The following is a 23,670-nucleotide window of genomic DNA, read 5'->3' on the forward strand; positions in this document are numbered from 1 at the left end:
ACCAAGAAAAAAGGGATGTCGGCTTGGCATCACGTTAGCCAACAAAGCAGACAGGTAAAACTGCCATGCGTCATTTCTTTGGCAGCACCACATATGACCAAACAAACAGACACGTACAGACCGACCAGCATTTAGAGAGCAAGGAACTTCACCGTGGTGTAATTCATTCAGAGATTTAGCAATATGAAACTATGCCTCATTGACCACCAGAGTCGATGGTTGTGCAGTTTAGGATATACAGTGAAGCATACAGTGTCTGAGAAAAGCGTAGCTACGTGTGACGTTAGTGCATGAATTATCTTGGATTCTTTTGTCAAGCTGAGATATCTTGGTAGTTTGTCTTGAAATTCATTCTACGTTGAAAAATAAAAAGATATGTAACGGCATGGTCAGTTTAAACATGACAATTTATACCACACTGAAAGACAGAAAATTGACAAATAAAGTTTTGAAATGAAGTTTTGATATATCAGATCTTTTAAGTACAAGTTCTTTCGACTCGTCGCATTTGAGGGTACCTAGATGCATCAAAAAATATTTGAAAAAACTTATTCCACGATGGGTCATAGGGATTATATTGAACAAGGAAGTTCTTTAGAAGGCTGTTAAATAAACCACATAGATTCATAAAAAAAAAAATAGGAATGATATATTTATCTGAAGTTTCTTTGCCTTCTCCTCTTCCGGAAAAAAAAGATGAAAACGAAAATTCATGCAAGCACATCGCTTTCTCTGAGTATGGACAGACTCGTTCTGCTACGAAGGTCTTTTTTTTTTGTCACGTCATGAAGTCCTTCATGGAAAGGCCATCATCGCACGTTCACTCCTGCTATTTTCGAAGGCAGCCTTCTGTGTAAATGGTTAGCATTATTGAACACGCACCCCCAGCCTACCTCTCTCTCTCTCTCTCTCTCTCTCTCTCTCTCTCTCTCTCTCTATATATATATATATATATATATATATATATATATATATATGTGTGTGTGTGTGTGTGTGTACAGGTATATATATAGTATATACTGTATGTAGAATGCTTTTTAACATATATGCCCTTTTCCTTAGCGAGGGTGGCTATAGAGGGTGCTGCACTGAATATTTTTAGAACGAGATCAACCACTGTATTACACTGATTATATATATATATATATATATATATATATATATATATATATATATATATATATATATATATATATTATATATATATATATATATATATATATATATATATATATATATATATATATATATATATATATATATATATATATATATATATACATATCATCGACTTTCTTTGAAATCAGAGCGTGCCCAGTGAAAAAAGAGAAACCTGTATAGCAAATCTTTTGCTGCTTTCTTCTTGCAACGATATTAGGACCATCCATTTTCCTCTAATCCTCGAAGGTCCGTTACACATTTAAGGTTATAGCAAGCAGTGAAAGAACAGGCTCGATATTACCGGTTTATGAAAAAATAAGAAAATAGACTCACATGGCAGGAGGTTTTCCTAGGAAATTTTCAAAATAGATTCGTTAATAAAACACAACGAAGTGACATTATAGAGGGGAAAATCGTTAGATAAGTGGAGAGGTAAGTTGTAATAGATGAACTAATACGACGTACAGAAGACTAAGCAATTAGCCTCGAGAAACAGTAATTATTCCCGAAGGATATAATGAGAATACGCAGAAGAATGAATTACTGGATGGTGTATAAACACCCTAAAAATAAAATAGTGATTCAAAGAAGGAAAAATCAAGGGAAGGACTTCGAAAGGGTATTATGAACACATGTATATATATACATACATATAATATATATATACATATATAATATATATATATATATATATATATATAATATATATATATATATATATATATATATATATATATATATATATATATATATATATATATATATATATATATATATATATATATTTATAGAATCTACTGGTCACGTTTTACCAGATACTTATGTTATTGTAATACCCTCTGACCTACTCGAATTTTTTTACACTTTTTTAGATAAGCCTGTCACTACAAAGACTGAGATCAAAATGTAAGAATATGAAGCAATTATGAAGTCTATAGCAGGATTCGAACCCGCATCCTGCGTGTTAGAACAGGTCGCCTTCTGACCAGACCACGAGGAGGATGAAAAGTTTATTGCCGTTCCAGCATACTGTACATATACCTCATAATGTGGTTCGGTTTCCACAATAAGCTGTAGGTCCAGTTGCTAAGTAACCAGTTGGTTCTTAGCCACGTAAAATAAATCTAATCCTTCGGGCCAGGCCTAGGAGAGCTTTTAATCAGTTCAGTGGTCTGGTTAAACTAAGATATACTTATTGTACATATAACTCAAATTCAGATACATTTATTAGAGCAATAAACTCATCTTCACCATCTTAACTTCTCGAATTCTTCAGACTTTTTTTAAACACTTGTCCCTACAAAGCCTGAGATCCAAATGCAAGAACATAAAGCAATTTCGATGTCCGACATATTAAAACACAATTCCATCGTGAATCTGAAGCAGCCTTGAAACAGCTGTCCGCTTAGGAATAAATTAATATAACAGTATAGTGTAGTGCTGCTCTTCGAAGACTGGGAAGAGTACTGGAGACGACTTAAATTTTGCTTGTAGATTGTGGAAGCCACATGTGCATTAGTATTCGAGTTGAATGGAGAAAAGATTCTATATATATATAAAATATATGTATATATATATATATATATATATATATATATATATATATATATATATATATATATATAGAAAATATTCTATATATATATAAAATATATATATATATATATATATATATATATATATATATATATATATATATATATATATATATATATATATATATATATATATATATATATATATATAATAGTAGTATGGTGGACATTTGAGTCCATGAAAGTGCCCCCAAAACACACACGCACGCACATACGCTAAGTCTAGCCTTAAAGCGCATCCCTTGAGAATAATTTGAGGGCAGTGTTCTTGGGAATGCTTTTGTTGTTTGAATGCTTTGTCTTTCACTCCTTACAGTTCATTTGTTACTTTTCAGTGCTTTATTTTCACTCACTTCTGACATTTAACAAAAGTCATTATATGAGCTAGATTAAAAGTCACATTTGGTCAGAAATTGTATTATCAAAAAGATTTACAGGTTTTATCAGCGTAATTTATTTTTTTTCCAGTAGAACATGTTTTCTCTCTCGTATTTATCTCATTTTCACATCGGACGTGGAGCTCACCTGTTGGAAGCAACAGTGAATAACTGCAGTAATAAATCCTAGCAAGGAATAACATCTCTAATGACACAGTTGGCAATGAATTGATATTTTAGTAGCGGTTAAGAGGATTTTCAGAAGCTGAAGTAACTCATGGTAATCTCTCAAAAATATAAAGTTTATATATATATATATATATATATATATATATATATATATATATATATATATATATATATTATATATATATATATATGTATGTATAAAACACTGGAGAGTAACCATGTTTTCCTGCAATTCTAATTCTGAAAAGATATATACTTCCTTAATTTGTATATACACTGTAAGAAGAATAGGTAGCCTGTTTCAGCACCATGCTTTCATGGTTTGACCTTAATGTTTCCTAATTTTACGTTACCTCTTGAGAAATTTACATACCAGAGCACCCGGCCATTACAGTTGTTGCTTATTCTCTATAAAATGTAATATCTGAATGACTTGCTTACGGGAAGAAGGTTAAACTGAGGAAATTAAATCGGTCATGTTTGAAAAGATGGCATTAGTATTCTCTGTGAATGCAAAAAATATGTGAACCCTGACATTGAAACTTTGTAGGCTTCCGTGCTCCTGTGAAGAAGAATCAGTGAATACAAAAAGAGATTTCAAGTCTATTTACATATTGGTAATTCCATGTAAAAGAAAAGAGGAAATTACAATAGAACATTAGAGATTTTTACTATGCTTGTTTTCAAGAGAAAGTTGTCGGTTGGATTGGGGGTAGGGGGGGCGGTATGTCAACTTGCAAAGCCCGCAGTCAAAGACCAGGACCGACTGGTCATTGCACTAGTGTTAGCATTCCACATGCTTAAATCATTAGTTTTACTGTGAAATATGATACTATTGCAGAGCTTGCATAAGATTTGCTACGATATTCTGAACCAGCCCCAGAAAAGTGAAAACCAATGATAGTCATCCAATATAATTCGCAAGCGCTGTACGTGCAAGTCTCATCGAAGGTCACTTGCGTAAGATCGCAGGTAACGAGACCGTACATAATCCTCGTATATTTTCGTGAAATTAAAGCAAAGCAAGATTATATAAGGTGAGGAAGGAAACTCTTCCGTATACGAGTTCCTCTTTGGTTTTGCAGGCTGCAATCAGGCCAGCCACAACGATTAATGCATATTCAAGAATCAAGTGCAAGTAGCACGTTGACTCAGGAAGTCGTAACGGTGAGGACAGATGGACCCAAGGACCTGAAACCGACAATTTATTGGGAATGACATAACATTACAGTCTCTGGAATTGTTTCTTGTGTGGAACTGAACTCATTGCTACCTCTCTCTCTCTCTCTCTCTCTCTCTCTCTCTCTCTCTCTCTCTCTCTCTCTCTCTCACCTTTTATTGATATTCAGTCTACACTAAACTATGAGGATGAGTAACAAGGGACGGGTGCAGTGTTGGTAGCGCCAGAACGTGGGCTCCGACATAGTTTCAATCTCTTCATCTGGATATCATAAGGCTTTAGGTGTCTGTAAGATTTTCTTAAATTTAGAGACTATTTCGAGTGCAGATAAATGTGTTTAAACTTTGCATCATTTTAGGTTCATTGGTATGCAAGACCTGTGTCTAGATGGACTTCTGTATATATTTTTTAAATTCAGCTGTTATGAGAATATGAATTAAGGCTGGATGAATCTTATTAGTATGCTAAAGAGAGAGAGAGAGAGAGAGAGAGAGAGAGAGAAAGTGAATTGTCAGTTTATATATATGTATATATACACTCAGATATGTGTATGTACTGTATAATATATATATATATATATATATATATATATATATATATATATATATATATATATATATATATATATATATATATATATGATGAACACACTCGGATTCTGTGATCAAGACGCTTGCCTCTTCTCTCGGAAAGTTCCAGGGTTCGATTCCTTAGTGAGACAAATCCCATGGTGCCTATGTTGACTTAAGCACGGAAGTATGTGCTTGGTAGTTAGTCAACTGCGGTATGTCATAGCCAGGTGGGAGAATGGCATAGTGGTAGCAACCTCATTCCAAAAGACTCGCAGAGAAATAGAAGGCTAATACCTTGGGGAGCTGCTCTTCCAAAGGGAAAAAATGATGAAGAAAAAATGTATAAATACGTAGACTTAATCCTTATAGAAGTGTTACATTAAGTAATCAATAATTATATAAATCATCTTTATTGCTCCATTACAGGCGCAGCATCTTGCATGGAACGTTTACCATCGTCTGTGAGCAACTTTTGATGACAGAGCAAAGATTTTTTCCTTCTCTTTTTTCCCGCACATTCAAGTCGCGGTTTCCGCTTCTTAAGCGTCATTTCACACTCTCACTCTCCATTCGTCTCCTCCCAAGTCTTCGTCGGCTCTCTCCCCGTCCCTTGTCACCTTTCTCCCTTCCTCCCATCTGAAGGTCAGTGACTTAGCGTATCAAGAAGCAAGAGAGAGAGAGAACGTTTGTCATAGCGTTGGTTAGAAAGCATAATCCAGTGAAGAGCCAGCCCACCATTGAGCTATCACCCATGCGGAATGGCTCCAGTGGTTTTGGTTAAATAAAGGATAAGAGTGTTCATAGGAGAAAACGCATGAAGTTGCTTAGTTGAGGAAAAATCTCTGCAGATTTTTGAACTTGCAAGACAGGGAGGTTCCGCATTCATGTCTTAGATGGAGCAGTTATATACTGTATGTTTCTGTTTACATTTCAAGTAAAATTTTAACTTGGGTCTATGCATTTGCTTTTTTGTTGATTCCTATGCATTCGTACTTATGTCTGAAAACACTAATAGGCATATAAATTTCAAATTAACCACGCCGAAAGAAACGGGAAATTATGAATGCTCAGTGGCAGATGTTAAATGTGAGTAATATCAGTTTTTAATAATGTGATTATAATTGTTTCTTGCACAGGTGTTAACAGTTTTTATCGCCCTTTTTTATTTGTATTTCCTTCTATTGTATTTGCAGTCTATAAGACCATGGGCAAAATATGTTTTTTCTGCAACCTTGTAGGGTGGCATCGAGTCTGGATCAGGGCGCAACCTGGCCTTTGAGGATCTTACCCCACTACCTTGTTTTGTTAGGATTCCAACGTTTCTAATTACCCTGCTGTGGCCAGTAGGACACCTTTCTGGAGCAAGCTCTGTTCGAGGTTTGAGCGTCAGTCCTCTCCAGGTTCCCCCAGAGGTTCTCTCGGTTTACTTCTGGTGTTCCCAGGATGGCAGGCACTGCTTCCACTTCCAGCGTGTCATAGTTTCCTTCTTTTCGTTTTCAGGTCTTCTTATTTTTATGTCTTTTCTTTTCATTTGCCATTAATCCTTGTGTCCCATGGCATGGCTACGTCTATCTTAGGTACTTCTGGGTTTCTTTACCAGGATTAGGTCTGGTCTGAGCCCGTATCACAAGGTCGGTCCTTATATCGAAGTGTCCGAGTACTTAAATTTTTCCGTGTTCCAGTACGCTTTCAGGTTTATTATTATTATTATTATTATTATTATTATTATTATTATTATTATTATTATTATTATTATTATTATTATTATTATTATTTCTCAATTTAAGGGAAGTTATTGTAAACAAACATCTGGAGAATGTCATAGTGCAAATGACCTGGCGTGTGCCACGTACCGTGGTCGCGATGAACATCTTCACGCTCCTGACCAGAGGTGGTGGAGCGCGCGCTATTTCCGACATTCTTGATACAGATTATTTTCCTACATTTTTTGTTCACTGTTGTCGCACAGTTGTAGCCCTTCTTGCCTTCCTGTTGCGTAAGTAGTTTTAAAAGTAAAAGCAACATTACTTTTTCTTATTGTTTTTTGACCCCAGCATCACGTCTTCGAGAGGTTTCTCTTTTGGTTCTTTGGGGTTATTTGTCATGGAGTTGCGGAAGACTTTTGAATATTAAAGAATGCGTTAATGTTTAATTTTATGATATTTGTATATACGTGGAAGATAGCGGAAGTTTAGTTGGTTGACTTTTCTTGTATTGCATTCCGCTTTCCTGGGTACCATGTATTCATAAGTATGCACCCATTCCCATGGGTGTCATCTTGGGTATGAATATATATATATATATATATATATATATATATATATATATATATATATATATATATATATATATATATATATTATATATATATATATATATTATATTTTATATATATATATATATATATATATATATATATATATATATATATATATATATATATATATATATATATATATATATATGTATGTATATATGTACAAACATGAATGTATGTATGTATGTATGTATGTATATACAGGTATGTGTGTGTGTGTGTGTGTGGAAACTTATGGATGCAAACATGTTAGCTCTTCATGTGTAATTTTTTGTCTCAATTAATTCAAAAATTTTCTCCACTGGTTATTATACTTTTAGTATCTGTTATGAAAATACAATAACTGCTGTACTTATGAAAAGATGTGTATACCGTCTGCATGAATGTGTGTATTTGCCTTGATTTAATTCTTGTTTGCACCAAGTTTTTTTGTCGACAGGCATTAGACATTTGAAATTGGTGATGTGTCAAAATTCACAGAAAATATGTAGGTGAGTGATACTTATCATTGTTACTCTGGGTTTCTAGGTCAAGGTTTATCGTGCAGTTCGTTCCGAGTGAACTTTACTATTGAAATATGAACGTGTTAAGAAGTTAAATACCCTATACTTCATAAGGAGAAAAACAGCTAAACGTAAAGAGCCACTGCTATAGCAGAAAACAAAAAAGTGTGTATTCGTTAGCTGTTTGGAATCTTGTTTCTTGTGGTATTATTGAATGCCCTTCTAGATTTTTGTGGTTTGGGTTATTCTGGTGTCTTTGACTATTCTTCGTGAATAAAACTGGGCTGTGAATAGAATTGGGCTGGCATATGATTTCAGAAAACACAACTGGCTTCAGCCAATTAGCATTATTAGTAGACTGTATTGTGATCATCTCAGTAGCTGGCAGTTGTTACATGATCTGTCGTTAAAGATGATACATTCAATTCAATAGTGAACTGTTGGAACAATTAGATACATAATGTATTTTCATTGGCCTCACAAGAGGAATGAGGATATGAAGTAAATTAGTGGAAATTTGATGTAAATCTTGAATATAAGGATAGCAAAACTGATTTAGTTCCCTTATTTTTCTTCGTCAGGAGGATATGCGCCTAGACTTCTCGACCCTGACGGAGGCCGAGAGGGGCTCGATCCTGGCAGTTCTCGAGAGAGACTCCCTCCTCCGGAAAGAGGACAGCTCCCGTATATAGTAAGTGTTTTGCTTGTCTCTTTTTGCAACGATTACTTTTTAGTATCATACTTCAGAATGAGGCTTTCCGTGAGCATTGTTTTATGATGGCAGGTGATTATTAGTGTAAGATAAAGTCACAGAAAATGGCCCGCTTTGTTGGAAGCGAGTGAAGGTACCGGGTGGAAAGTAAAAGACAGAAGCCGTGGAGCTGGGAGCCAGAGGGACGCTACCAGAGCTCCGTGGAAGACGCACTGTGGATGGTACTCTCCTGCTGAGAAGGAAGATAATAATATATAACATGATGAAACCTAATTATTATATTTTTGACATTTGTGTAATTGATGCAAATATTTGTTTTTTATTTAATACAATACGGGTGATTATGTTTCAGTGAATACGATTCCTTGAATTTTTATGAATTTGTATAATTCCAATGCGTTTATTAAATTAACTGGCATTCAATTAAAAAACCGAATCGTCCTAAAACTATTTAATTTGGCAACTGCATTCACATGAACTTACAATACTTATGGATCTATGGTATATTTAATTCACATGCAGACTACACAAGATTCATGTAACACTTCTTTATTTAATTTGTATTCACTTGATGCTTAAGGAAAGTCGTAAGACACCAGTAGACAACAAAGCTATTGTGGTTCGCAGTTTGATGAGACAGCAGTAGGTGAATTGACTGACTGGGATAGCAAACTAGCATCGTAGTAACAAAAGTTATCCACTCCAAGAGAGTGAGGTTAGGGTGACTGAATAGCAGTATACTGCATATAGGTGTGATTTTTTTTATACAATGAATGGATTTTGTTGCTGGATTGCCCTATTTTTAGTTGCAACTGGATATGTATATACATCCCAGGAGTTTCTTCCCAGGCGCATAATGAGCACGATGTCCAATCAACCCAGCGTGTAGCACCTCGAACAAGGCCTTGAGCTGAGGTTACGAGCACCTTACCCGTTGAGGGTTGTCACCTCTTTAGGTGGGGGCAAGATTCACAATAAAAAAATTGTGACTATGGTCAGGAGAACTAGCATAAATTATTAACAGTGAGATAATAGAGAGGGTTTCAGCATTGAGTCCTTTTTCTCCTCGGCTCCAATCCCGAAAGTCTGGCAGATGATGATGTTTAAGAACCAGTAGGCAATGGCAGGGGTCATTAGCCTTAGTTAGCTAGGAACTGCAGACTGCCAGGAAATGGTTATCCTTTAGTGTATTTAGCCAATGAATCCTGTACAGATTCCCCCACGCAAATGGACAGGTACAATTTACACGTATAGGAATGCTAAGAATCTTCCAGTTTATACATACTAATGATGTTTTTAATCTCTGAAATTGGAATTTAAGAATCTTGAATCAAATGCAGGATAGACATTGACACTGGAAAGCAGTGAGCAATTGATGACTGCTGGCAAGGTTTAAATAAAAACTGCCCAACATGAGAATTATAATGTTATGTACTCTGAAGAAAATATGAAGTTTGTTTTGAGCAAAATGTTATAGGTGATATATCAGACCAGATGTGAGAGCTCTTGGTGATGTGAAAGTGTAAAATGGTAGAACAATGAAGGTTTGGAGGATGTAATGGGCAAGGAAGGCCTGGGAGCGACTGGAAACTAAAACAGACAGTGTATTAGTTTTGTAGTGTAAATAATTTGTTTATTGGCAGTCAAACGTACAGCCATACACTTGGAGCATCTCCAGAGGACGACCTTAGAAACCAAATAGATCACATAACCGTTAACTAAGTAAAAGAACGCCGAGGTGTGTAAGGAGACAGAGAAGTAGATATTAGCAAAGAGGTTGACAGTGTCTAGGTTTTATGCTGTAAAACTTATTGAACACGGTATGTAGTACACAAGATGATTTGCAATTGAATTTCTAGAAACCTTATCTTATGAACACATTATCATTGGGGACATGTTGTGAGTATGTATATCAGTCTCCTGTAAAAGAAGTACAGTACTGGACTATGGGGCAATAAAATGGAAGCCTAGGATACTGGATTAGACTAAAACTACAAAAATAATTGACTAAATCAATCGGTAAAGGTACACAAAATTCAGTGCGGAGGTGAAGAACGCAAAATAGAACATGCAAAGTACTCAAATCTAGAAAGTGAAATTATTTGAAGGTCAAGATAAGATAAGAGACTCTATTTGGACGAAGAGGCTTATGATGATCAAACCTGTAATCAGGTGTTATAGGATTTAAGGTAGTCCATGGAATTTTTAACAAAATATCCACTAGTGAAAGGAAAGAAAAGAGGCTCAGTAATACCATCAGAAGGCTGAGAAAGACAAAATTGGGCTGAACATTACTTTTAAATATGTAAATTTAATTATTTGAAGATGAAAGCGCTTCAGACTGGAGTTAGGTGTAGGTACTTGACGTACTGAGAATATGCAGATGATGCTGTCTCAATATGTAAAACACCAGATGATTTACAGAGCTTGCTTAGTAAAATGCATCAGATATGTGGAGAGATGGGACTCAAAATAAATCTGTGAAAGACGGAAGTAATAAGGGCAGCGTATGCATACAGGGATGAAATAACATCACGTGGAGAAGGATAAATGAGCTAAATCTTTCAGAATTGAATTGGAATGTAGTGAAAGACTAAAAAGGCAAATCAAACAATGAGCAGGTTGAATAATATTTATGAATAAAATAGACTGAAATTTTTTACGATGGTAATATTGTAAGTAAAGTCTAGTGTGATCTGTATTGCTATATGGATCAATCTTGGTATGAATTAAAACTATATCTAAAATATTTTGTCGATATGAGGGTAAACCTTTAAGAGGAATATTAGGGGTCAGAGGATAGGACAGAGTTAGGAAAGAATGTTAGAGGAAATCTTTAAGATCGATGTTATGTCTCAGATGTTAGGATAGACCGAGAAAAGATACCATAAGGAAGTTATGGACATTCAGTAGGAAATTCCAAAGATCACCGACTTCCAGACTTTACTCTAAAATAATTGTTTAAAATAGAACTTGCAATGCGTTATATGAATTAACAAAGCATGTCAAGAATTCATCCCACTTGGAGGTGGACTGCTGAAAGAGTTTGTAGTTGTTGTGACGCTATTTTAAGGTACTGAATTAATCACCCAGACGGATGAAAAACGCAGTCATTTTGGACCAGGTATATGAATTTCCTGATTTTGAAATTAGTGTTACTCATTATTCGGTAAGACCTACGAGTCTTACATAATGAAAATTGAATATCAGGGAAGTCATTTATATACACATCAAGTTTCGAGTAATTTTATACTACTTTTCATAAATATCCTCCAATACTACAACTGCTTATGGGCTAGGTCTTATCACGATAGAGCAAAAGATGCAATAATTCTGTATGAATGAGTAACGTGAGAACGCTTAAGCCTAAAATTGTCAACGAGACGACGCTTTGTGGTGAGCGATTTTTCTTGATTGGCGTTTAACAAATGACACCCTCCAAATTTTCTTGGGAAAATTTCACACACAATTCAGAACCGGCGTGTTTGAAGGCAGCCCCATCGGTTAGGAATTTACGCTTACCTCTGATTAATAATGTTTTCGGTGGTGGTGTAATTCCTAAGGTTGTTTCAGTTTCCTCTTGTTTTATACTTTTTCGGTTATTTTTTTTTTAACAAAAGGGGGAAGCTTTATTTTCCTACTTTTCGTATTTCAGGTTACTGATATTTTGTTAGGCTTTATCAGTGTTTGGAAGGGTTTTATGTTTATTATTGTTGTTGGTCACAGTTATGATGACAGAGTTGTCAGTTAAAACGGCGTGAATTTATTCATGCCTTATCAGACCATCAGGGATCATATTGTGCCGGTTTTTCCTTCCAGTTTCGTTAGAATGATGCTTGCACACATGAATGCACTGCATGTTGCAAGCAGTCACTGACTTGCTTTTTTTTGGAAAAAATGGCCGCCTGTCTGTTACTTAAAAATGTGCTGCTTCGGAAGTGTTTTTGTCAGTCCCAAAGTTGATATAAGGACCTTGGTCAGTGCTTTCCTCGCTATCACCTGACTGCAACTGCTGAACGGGAAAGTATACAGTATTTAAATAATACATAAATATTTGTTTTTATATGTGTGAGGCCTCTTTTTCGCAAAGCAAATGAAATTGTCAGGTCACGTTTGAAAGAATGAGCAGTAACATGCGCTCTTCTACAACTGTTCATTTCTTGCGGGTTTAAATAGGAGATCTAACCCCACCATTCTTTTATGTAGTTGCCTATTAGGATAGTTAATACACGATGATTTTGGTGTAAATGTCAGTTCTAATACAGAAGAAATATATTTTGTACATGATGATTTCAGCATAGATGCCAGTTCTGGTATAGAAGAAATGTAGAACATTAGAATATAGAAGTAAAAATGCACGATTAGCGTTTGGAATAAAAGTCAAGCAGTTAATTTTCAACATATGTGTAGAATTCGAAATGATCAGTTCTCTGAACTAAAACTCTCCTCCATAAATACTGAGACATCAGACTCAGGCTATGGTGCTGTAACATTGTTTAGCAAGAGTTTCTCATTCTTTCAGGGTAACATTAAATAGAAAATAGAAAACGGCTATGTGTCGTCGCTAAGAGCTGCTGTTGATCTTGGCTGTCCTTTCTTCAAAATTAGTAACCGACTCTTTAGTTACGTATTTTCAGGCTACTGTGTCTTGCGTAAGGTAGTTACACGAGCACATTTCGTGGTATCAGTTAGCACTTTCCACCATATTTGTAACATCATAACTTTTCTTGGGTGGCAAAATCGAACATGCATGACGTGAGTTTTGCCAGCATTATTGGATTCTTCGTGCAAAGTGTGGTTGCAAGACGTTAAAAATAAAGATAATAAAATATACTAGAGAACGTGCTTGTCTGCCGCTGCTTTTATGCTAAGATTTGAAGGATTCCATCCGGAGGAAATTGTAGCCAGTCACCTCGATTGCTTGCAAAGAAAGCATCGTCACCTAGTGGTGCTGTAATTACCCGCAAATGAGTGTGAAACTGTGGCTATGGGTGATCCTAAATTGCAGGTTTTCGACACTATGAGGCTGCCGGTACGTTCAAGTTTCGCTTGCGTTGAGATACAAACCTTGAATTAGACACTGATCGTAGTAGCTTTCCTTTGTGGAATGTGATTGTTTTATTTGTTCTCGCCTTTAGTGTGTCCTCAACAGCTGTCCAGTGTTGATGTTCAGGAGGTCAGTTTTGAAGAGGAAAAATCATCGTTGTAAAAGGCTGAGTGTGATTCGTCGAATGTATATATGTGTAAATTTATTTGTAAAATTAGTTAGTCCTCTATGAACCTTCCTGAAATTAAGTATTCAGAAATCGAAAATTAATTGTATATGTAATTGTCACTAAAATTTTTTTTCGTTCGAGACTGAAGAATGAAAAACATTTTTGCCATTTTCCTCCTCAGTAAGCATCATACGAGTACGTCCCTTTCTTGAGTAACTCTGGCCATCACGAATTCAAGTAACTGAATTAAAATCGGCATTCAGTGGATTGTAGCCTGAACTTTTAATCACTTTGCAGTTGACCTAATATCGAAGTGTAAAATTGTATTAATTCGTCTGTGAATTACTATCGAAGCCAGCGTGTCTGATAATAATACAAATGAATTCGCAGCAGTCTGGTATTCTTTTAGATAAGGGACGGACGATGCAACAAAATTTATTGTTCCAAAAGTTTGTATATGATTTATTGTTTCACTCTATTATTCCAATAGATCACAAGATAAATGCCAAATACTTGGGTGGCCATACTGAAAGCAGCAGGTAACTGGCCGTTATATGGGATCGTGATGTATACATCGTGATGTATACAAATCGACTGTTTTCCAAATGCACCTGACCGTGGGGAACTTCGCTAGGCACGACCGTCCATGCTTTGCTTGTTAGCTTGCGGATTCTTAGATGGAACGATTCTTTGCTTCTTAGGCATGGACCTCTGTTAACTCCTGTGACTCTCCGGCCTTCCTGTCTCCCATTGCCACGTGCACCAGATCCCTATTTGCTTTTGCGCATGTCCGGAACTTTTTCCTTTTCTCAGAATTGGTGTTAATTCCTCGGGCAATCCTCCACTCTTATCTTGAACTGGAAGATAATTTTTTTTGTATTTTTCTATGTTGGCTCTCAGGCTCATTTGGACCCGTTGGCGTTTGTAGCAAATCATTATGGTTGACCGTAAATTTTCAGTAACTTAACATTGATGTTCTTTATAAGGAAAGGCCTTTAACCCTACAAATAACTTAAAGATTTCTATTTTGTTGTATTTTGTCTTTTTTCCTCTGGTGGCTGCCGGGACTTTTGGAATGCGCTGCCGCTTCTACCAAACTCTTAGTTCTGCTGTGAATGTGAGGAATATTTTTACACAAGGCAGAGCCGTTAACCTCGCGGCCAGTCCCCTCTTTTATCATTCTCTTGAAGACTAGCATCTGTCTGTTTATTTTTTTTGTCCGAGCACGTGCTAGCGTTTGATATTCGTGATGGCAGTGATTTGCGTTCGCTTATTTGGGTAACGCTGTTTGCTTATGACGGACTGCCATTCTCAGGTACGGAGGCGAGATGTTGTAGATGTGATCGTCCGATGCGCTTTTGTTTCCTTATTAAGAGGTTGATTGAAGAGATATGGTGGAAAAACAGAATGTTTACATTGTTTGTAAATAATTATTTAACCATTTGTTAACGATACGTCTTCTTCGGTTTTCATGACAGTTTCGTGAAGGTTTGTATACCAATACTGTATAAAGATTTGAAATGGACTTTGAAGAAGTGGTTGAAAGTTTAACTCGATTAACACAAGTTGAAAAGTTGTTTGTGAAATTTCACGTAAACCAGTGTGAACAGTCCTTATGAATCATATATCAGTTGCTGGAGTTATGTGTACTTAACCAAAAATAAGATTAACTACCGTGAACGCTACCCATAAGAACCGGAAATTTACCGGTGCGCATTTATGCTAAACCTCAAAAATGTTGACATCTTTTATTTCAAACTCAAATTCTCCTGTAAATTTACGTTTCTTCCCCGGCATGGAGATACTGGAATGTGCAGGTACTGTTAGCTTTGATATACTTAGGTAAACGGTCATTCGTGTATGTGGTCGTGCTATTGATGTACGTAGGACCAGAATCTCGAGTTTTAACGTCTAAAATATATTAGTTTCGGATGTAAATTTTTTGTATCATCAGAATTAATTTCTGGTATCATTGTTTTGTTTAATTAGTGATTAATACGGATATTTTTTGATATAATGTAAATTTTATTAATTTTTAGCTAATTAGTTTATGATTTTAGTCATGTTATACTAGAAAAATACGAATGATTGTTACTTTTCTTTTAGGTTTAATTTTCATTTATTTAACGGATGTTCGACATAAATTGTTATATATGCGTGATGAAAATGATTCTAACTTTACAGTCGATTTCATATTTTTGGACAACATATTTTTTCCAGTTTACTAGAGTATCAAATTTTGTGAGCCGTAGGTAAGAAATCGACCAAAACGATTCGGACCAACCATATAATATGGAGCTTATGATATTTTAGAGTAGATTTTGTTGCTCCCGAAGCCAGTTGAAGAAAGAGACGTTTTTTAACGTGATGGAACCCAACTAATCTCATTATTTAGTACATTTTCCCTAAGGGTCACAGCTTTCGGGGAAATGAATTCTTTCATTTACCGTTTTCTCAATTAATTCAGTCATCCTTGCGAAAGTTGAACATTGCATTTTAAGCGAGCAAATTTATTTTAGTAATTGAAAAAGACAGGTCTCATTCGAATTAAGTAATGAATACTGCAACTGTGCGTGAATTTCCCGTAGATTAGGATAGATTAACTGTGCGATTCTTAGTTGCTTTTTCTTCCGTAGTAGGGAAAAGTGGCTGTGATCCAGTTATCGTCTCATGAGAAAAATCACCAGGCTGACGCCATTGCAGTACTGTACTGCGCCAGATCAGCTGTTTTGAGTGGAAGTAGCGCTTATACCGAAGTATTACGGTTTTTTTAACATTAGCCGGGTTTTGTGTTTACTTCTAATGCCATTGGACATTGAGATAAGGGTAGAGCTTTTTGTCAGATTCAGATTCGGCTGCTGTTTTTCAAATTCTTGTTACCCACATTACGCGTATCTGGTTACATCTGGTCCTTTTCCGTCCCTCCTACTTGCATACTCCCGCATGTAAAGCTATATATTATATATGTATATATATGTATATATGTATATATGTATATATATGTATATATAATATATATATATATATATATATATATATATATATATATATATATATATATATATATATATATATATATATATATATTGCCACAAGTGTCCGGGGATACTTAACTGATTCTGGGCGGCAACGGATGAACACAGGGAGTTCCTTTTATTTATTGTACAACTGACTCAGTATATTAAGACAATTCATAGATAAAGCAAAGGAAATCTGTGGCTTAAGGCCTTCTTCATGTGAGGGAAAATTACATAAACTCAAGGGTTGCTTAACTAATTATATTTACATAACAAACACAGATCAGAAGAATGACGAAATACTGGCAGGTAATAATAAGGACCTGGTAAAATAATGAATCTTACGTAGAATAAATATTCTACTCTGGAGATGTCTCCATAACAGGAACATCGCAGTGGGGGATAGAAGGGGGACTGCACATGGATGGAGCCGAGAGATTCCACAGTCGAGGCCTATCTGCAAATATATGCAAGATGGTTACTTGCAATAATAATAAGACGCTCAAAGGGAAACTGAGGAATGCACAGATGGTGCCAAATAACTCAGTTCAACACTAATGCATAATTACGTTAACACTGAATGCTCCAGCACAATTAGTGAAGGTGATCGCACAATGGAAAATAAAAGAAATATCACGCAGAGAAATAACAGGATCGTGACTGACTAAAAGAACCTTACTCCGGCACATTACCTTCGTCAAGATGAAGGTGTCCTTATTGATAAGGCGCCGGCGATGAAGGAGGGAATTAAGATGCCACTACAAAGTATACTGGGTCGAACCCCAGGGTCGACACGTGGAAGATTCAAAAGGACAGCCAAGGTGAAGACATCTGTCCTCGGGTCGTGCTCTGAGCACTCTCTCTCTGGTTTCTCGTTGCAGCAACTATAAATAACTTTAGGGGATTATGCCGTTTGCGTCTGGTAGGTGGCGCAAAGGTCGATCTTTGTCACGTTTTCTTTAATGATGACCGCATGGCGTCAGTCAACCCAAGTGGAAGGTTCAGAATGGGGGCAACTTTCTCTTTTTGGCTCCTCCCTTGCCTTGCTGGATGCAGAGAAGGTCCAACAGTCAGCTGTAATTAGGCCGAAAAGCAGTCACTTTGAACAGAGAGGGTTTAGGCTTAACCATTTAGGGGAATGAAGGAGAGATTTTTTTTTTTGAAGGGACGAATGGAAACTCACAGTTCTAGTAATTAAGAAATTTTTATTCCTTTCTCAGTTATGTTGCAAATGTAAAAATGGGTGAGGTTGCGAGAAAAGAGGTCCCTATCCGTCGCGATATATATATATGTATATATTATAATATACATGTATATATATATATATATATATATATATATATATATATATATGTATATATGTATATATATATATATATATATATATATATATATATGGTCATATTTTATATAGACATAGAATTATTACATATATATATATATATATATATATATATATATATATATATATATATATATATATATATATATATATATATATATATATATGTATATTACATACATACAGAAGGATGAATATAAAGTTTTAAGCTCTGTAAATATTTCTACAAATATATTTATGTCTTGCTAAAGAAGAGTATTACTATGGAGAATCTACTGATACACTTTTACACACACATAGAATTATATATATATATATATATATATATATATATATATATATATATATATATATATATATATATATATATATATATATATATATATATATATATATATATATATATATATATTAAACTTTTATGTATGCATGCTTGATTTTAAGAATTCACTTCAATAACTCTGAGTTGTATTTTTGTGAATCTGAGACTTTAAAACAGATTTTTCTTTGTTAGTGGAACTCCATTTTGCTATTGTAAAAATAGCGTGCTGTATTTATGCGATGCCGGTGCTTATATTATATCCAGGGCAATGAGCACTGTAATTACTTTGGAGGCTCGAAAGGAGAAGCTCCAGCAAAAGAAATGGTGACTGGTTTTGTTGTTAAGAGAAACCAAACACATTTGGTGCCGTTCTTGGCCACCAGATGACGACTCGTGCACCTTCCGGGCTACTGCAGCAACATGAGAAGATGTGGATACTTTGTCGAGGCGGTGCTCTTTCCTTTTACTTCTGCCGTCTATCAGTAGGTACAAAGGGCAAATAGCTCTATGCTATTTTCAGAGCTATCGTTTGTGCTATGGAGAGAAACCGAATCAAAAAGAGTTTGGAGCAGCTTCCATTCATTTTAAATGAAAGCTTTTACTTTCGTTACAAAATTAAAATAAATGCATCTGCATTTAAGATTCTGCGGGATGTAGTCAAGTTCTGATTGCGTGGCAGACCGCTGACTGATGTTTTATAATTCGCTGAAATTGGTTCTAGGAAGATTTTATTAGTAAAATCCTTTACTGCCCCGGTCACTGTCACGACAGCAGCTAACACTACTATTATTGTTCGCCTCCAACGCAGTGTAACGCAATGGGCCACTGTAAAATTCCGGCACTTAATGTATATGCTACCGGTACTGTAACTTCCACAAATCTACGCTGCTCTCCAGCCGCCCATCTCGTTCTTCCCATTTAGGTAAGCCTGGGTCTTCCAACTCTTGTGGTGCTTACGGAAGCGCAGCTGACACTCTCACTTACTATTCTTTCAGTGGTTGTGAACATGTCCAAGCCATCTCTATCTCCCTTTCGTCATTAGCTCATCTACATTGGAGCTTTCATAACTCTCCTTATGGCATCACTTCTAACTTTATCTTTTTATCTGACACCTAATATTCTTTTTAAAGATTTACTCGCAAATCACCAAAATCGTTTCGATATAGTGTCATTGTCATACCAAGATTCGCCTGTATACAGTCATCCTAGACTTACGTACGTAATAAATGGCAATATTTTTTTTCTAATTCTTCTTCTGCAAGTCCATTGTTTGATTTGCCTTTGTTTTGTCTTTCACCAAATTTCAACTCGAGAACCGAAACTGTATATATATCATTGTTCCCAGATATTTTAAAGGTCCAACTTCTTTCATCCTTTCTCAGTTTAATGCTATTTCATCCCTTTGTTCATCCTCTGCAGGATAGATGGTGCATTTAAGGTTATGGGAAAGGAAGGGATTTAATACCCAGGAAGTGCGGGACTGGACATAAAAAGAGGCGAATGGCCTAGAGTATGTGTATTGGGGCATGACGCACTACTGATGAGCCTCCCTGCAAGTGTATGAAGCGTTTGATGCTGTAGAAGTTTTCTGCGCGGCAGGGGAAGAATGGATGTGCCGGTGAATGTACCTTTTTTCTGGCTCTCCTCGTACTAGGCTTTATATTATAGATACATAACATGCACACAAACGCGCGCGCGCCTACACACACGCACACACACACACACACACACACACACCCATATATATATATATATATATATATATATATATATATATATATATATATATATATATATATATATATATATATATATATATATATATTATATATATATATATATTATATATATATTCATGAGTACTTACATGTTTAGTTTTTACTTGACGCGATAGTGCATATTGGACAATGCACTAATAACTACCCTCAAATTTCAACATTCACAACTGTATGCTGTCATGAACAGCAAGACCTAAATTATGTACAGAAGCGCGAAGGAGGCGAATGAGAAACGAGTATGGTATAACCATAATGTTAATGCAAAGTCTGGCTTTCAGGTGGTAAACTAGAAATTTTTTTGCATTAGTTAGATGGAGGTAAACTGCACCATTTGTCAAATAAATAAGTAAGTACTGATAGTAGAAGAATATAGGGTGTAAATAAAATATGCAGTCGCTTACTGAGATGAAAGGAAAATAAAAATCATCTTCCTTCCTAGATACCATTGAAGGGCTTGGCCCTATTGTGGGGCAGTGCCGTTATTGCTGCTCACGAGGTGCACTGTAGGCATTACTAGAGGGTGTTGGCAGCATTCCTGCAGTACCCACTTTTTAGCTTTTTTACTTGACCTTTCCCGCTTTCTTTCTTCAGTCTTGCTGTCCAGCCTTTCTATTTCTTCTTAGGGTAGCTATGGAGTTTGCCACCGGCTCCACCTTTTGATCCTTGTACTTGAGCTCATTTGTTATCTGGATCTTTGTAAATCACAACAAATCACGTCACAGGCCCTTAGAAGGAAGACACAGTTGTAGCACATGTGGTGAAATGTGCACATGTGAGGTTATAGATGCGACGGTGACTTGAGCATGAGCAATAGTTTATTTTTATGACCAGAATGACTCCAGATGTTTGGAGTCTTTCGCAGTTCTTCAGTACTTTTCATAACACTGGGTTTTGGGTGCTGTATTAATTGTCCCATTTAGATGTTCGTGAATGTTAACGCACATGAACATATTTTAACAACACTAATACACACACACACACACACACACACACACACACACGGACACAAAGAGACATTATATACTAATATATATATATATATATATATATATATATATATATATATATATATATATATATATATATATATATATATATATATAATATTATATATATATAGATGTATAACGAAGGGCTCTAAGAACTAGAGTCGTTATGGCATTAATTTTAAAAGAAAAGTAACACGAACTATTGAGCAGGAGACTGACAATACACTGGCTTTTTTAGACGTAAAAATCACCCGCTTTGACCATAATTTTAGTACATCAGTTTTTAGAAAAAGTACTTATACAGGCCTTGGAGGTAACTTTCATAGTTCGTGTTACTTTTCTTTTAAAATTAATGCCATAACGACTCTAGTTCTTAGAGCCCTTCGTTATACATCTAGCTGGGTAAATTTCCACTCCGAAATTAAATTTTAATGGAATATTTCACCAAAAATTCCTATCCAAAAAGACTTTTTTATAACATAGTCAATAGGATTTTAGCACGTAACTTTTCTGATTCTATGGTGAAATGTAATGTTCCGAAATTGACCATGTACGCCTCGATACCACATACGCACTCTGACTTTCTTAGGTCCAAAGTCAAACAAATCATTGAAAAAGAGTTTGGATTTCTAAAACTAAACTTAATACCTATGAATCCACTAAAGATTGGCGGCTTTTTTTAATTATAAGGACAAGCTTCAGACCTTTATGAAGTCCAATATTATTTACAAATTTGAATGCCCAAGATGCCTTGGTAGTTATATTGGCTCACCAAAGAGAATGTTGCAGGTCCGTTATTACAGACACTTAGGTTTGAGCTACAGAACTGGCTCACGAATAACTAACCCCGGATTTTCTAGTATTAGAAATCATGCCGTTAAATGCAAAGTTAATATTGATAAAAAACATTTTTCCATCCTGGGAACTACCAAACAATCGGCTTACTTAACGACCCTTGAGTCTTTGTTTATTAAACGTCATGCACCTCTTCTAAACTCCAACGTGTCGTCTTCTCCTCTGCACTTGGCCTAAGTGTACTCTGGGCATGCGTGAGCTTGTGGTCTCACTTCGTCTTTCCCCTTCTTTTATCAGGTAGACTTAGAGAAAAAAAAATCTGCTTTCTTTTTACTTTTTTATATATTTTGTAATTTTAAAGAATGTAACTGCCGTTTTTAATTTAGCTTTTATTTTGAATTAGAGAATTAATATGTATTTTTCAATTTTACAAACTGATGATATGTTTAAGTAATACGAAACGTTTCTATCAATAAATATGCAACTGTTTTGTTGACTCGTCTTCTTTGGACTCCTGCTTGTTATATATATATATATATATATATATATATATATATATATATATATATATGTATAGTGTATGTGTTTTTTTAGTATTTAATAATGATTTACAAGCATTTATTTAAATGTAATTTTGAATGTCGCATTAAAACCTGATAAAATATAATTAAAAACAGAAACCCTTATGATGGACGAACACGATAAAGCTGGACACTCTCCCACGGGGATATCAGGTTGTGTGCTATACCCCTCCTCGAGGGCATCGCAATGGTTATGGGCATTGGTGAGGAACGTAAACGATACCCTGAGACTGTCCAGCTCAGCCATTAGCATGAAATGCTAATGTGACTATTGAAGGAAAATATTAACGATTTTGGGAAATGATAGACGACTACTTTGATTTTTGAGATTCATGTGAGATGTATTCGAACAACAAACAAAAATGTATTTGGAAATACTTTTTTGATAAACTATTAAGAGAAATTAATTTCTTACCCATTTACAAAAATTATGACTGGTTTTACAATAAATAGAGTCTGTCGTCTTGTAATCGATTTATTGTGCTAACTGTCCTGCACACACAGTTCCTTTTGCCTGATCTGTCAGGGACTTTTCTTGTCAGGGGTTTATCGTATGTATGCAGAGGGTTGGAGAGAGAGAGAGAGAGAGAGAGAGAGAGAGAGAGAGAGAGAGAGAGAGAGAGAGAGAGAGAGAGAGAGAGAGCCATTGCTATTTCTACAAGACCAGACTTTCTTCTAGAACAGTACAGAATATAGCACTTTAATTTGAGTTATGATTATTGCATGAACGCAATGTATTGGACGGCATCTTTGTAAAGCAGTAACAACAGCAGAGAAATGACCCGAAGGCTTATTTATTTCATCAGATGGCAGAAATGCATCCTCCTATCTAATGTTCTGAAAGGGCACTGGACCGCATTTGCCTTCCGTACGCCAGAACCCTGCTGGTTTTATAAGGCCTTCTTTGATTTCCTTTGAGGGCCGAATCACCTGTAGCTCCTTATATTTGGAGGGTTTTATTGTGATGTGGATTAATTTCATCTTGTGCTCAGAGGCAGGTTTTTGATGTTAACGCAATTTATGT

At 35.6% G+C, this 23,670-nt stretch overlaps 1 protein-coding gene across 2 annotated transcripts in view; it reads left to right on the forward strand.

Moving 5' to 3' along the window:
• The window catches only part of LOC136841688 (uncharacterized), a 595,588-nt gene that overhangs the window by 8,963 nt on the left and 562,955 nt on the right, over positions 1 to 23,670 (forward strand). For both annotated transcript variants that reach the window (XM_067108885.1, XM_067108886.1), the window contains exon 3: positions 8,476 to 8,585. In XM_067108885.1, coding sequence (XP_066964986.1) covers positions 8,476 to 8,585 — 110 coding nt within the window. The remainder of the gene's footprint in view (positions 1 to 8,475; positions 8,586 to 23,670) is intronic.

Source organism: Macrobrachium rosenbergii, chromosome 9, assembly GCF_040412425.1.
Source record: "Macrobrachium rosenbergii isolate ZJJX-2024 chromosome 9, ASM4041242v1, whole genome shotgun sequence".
Classification (NCBI taxonomy): Eukaryota; Metazoa; Arthropoda; class Malacostraca; order Decapoda; family Palaemonidae; genus Macrobrachium; species Macrobrachium rosenbergii.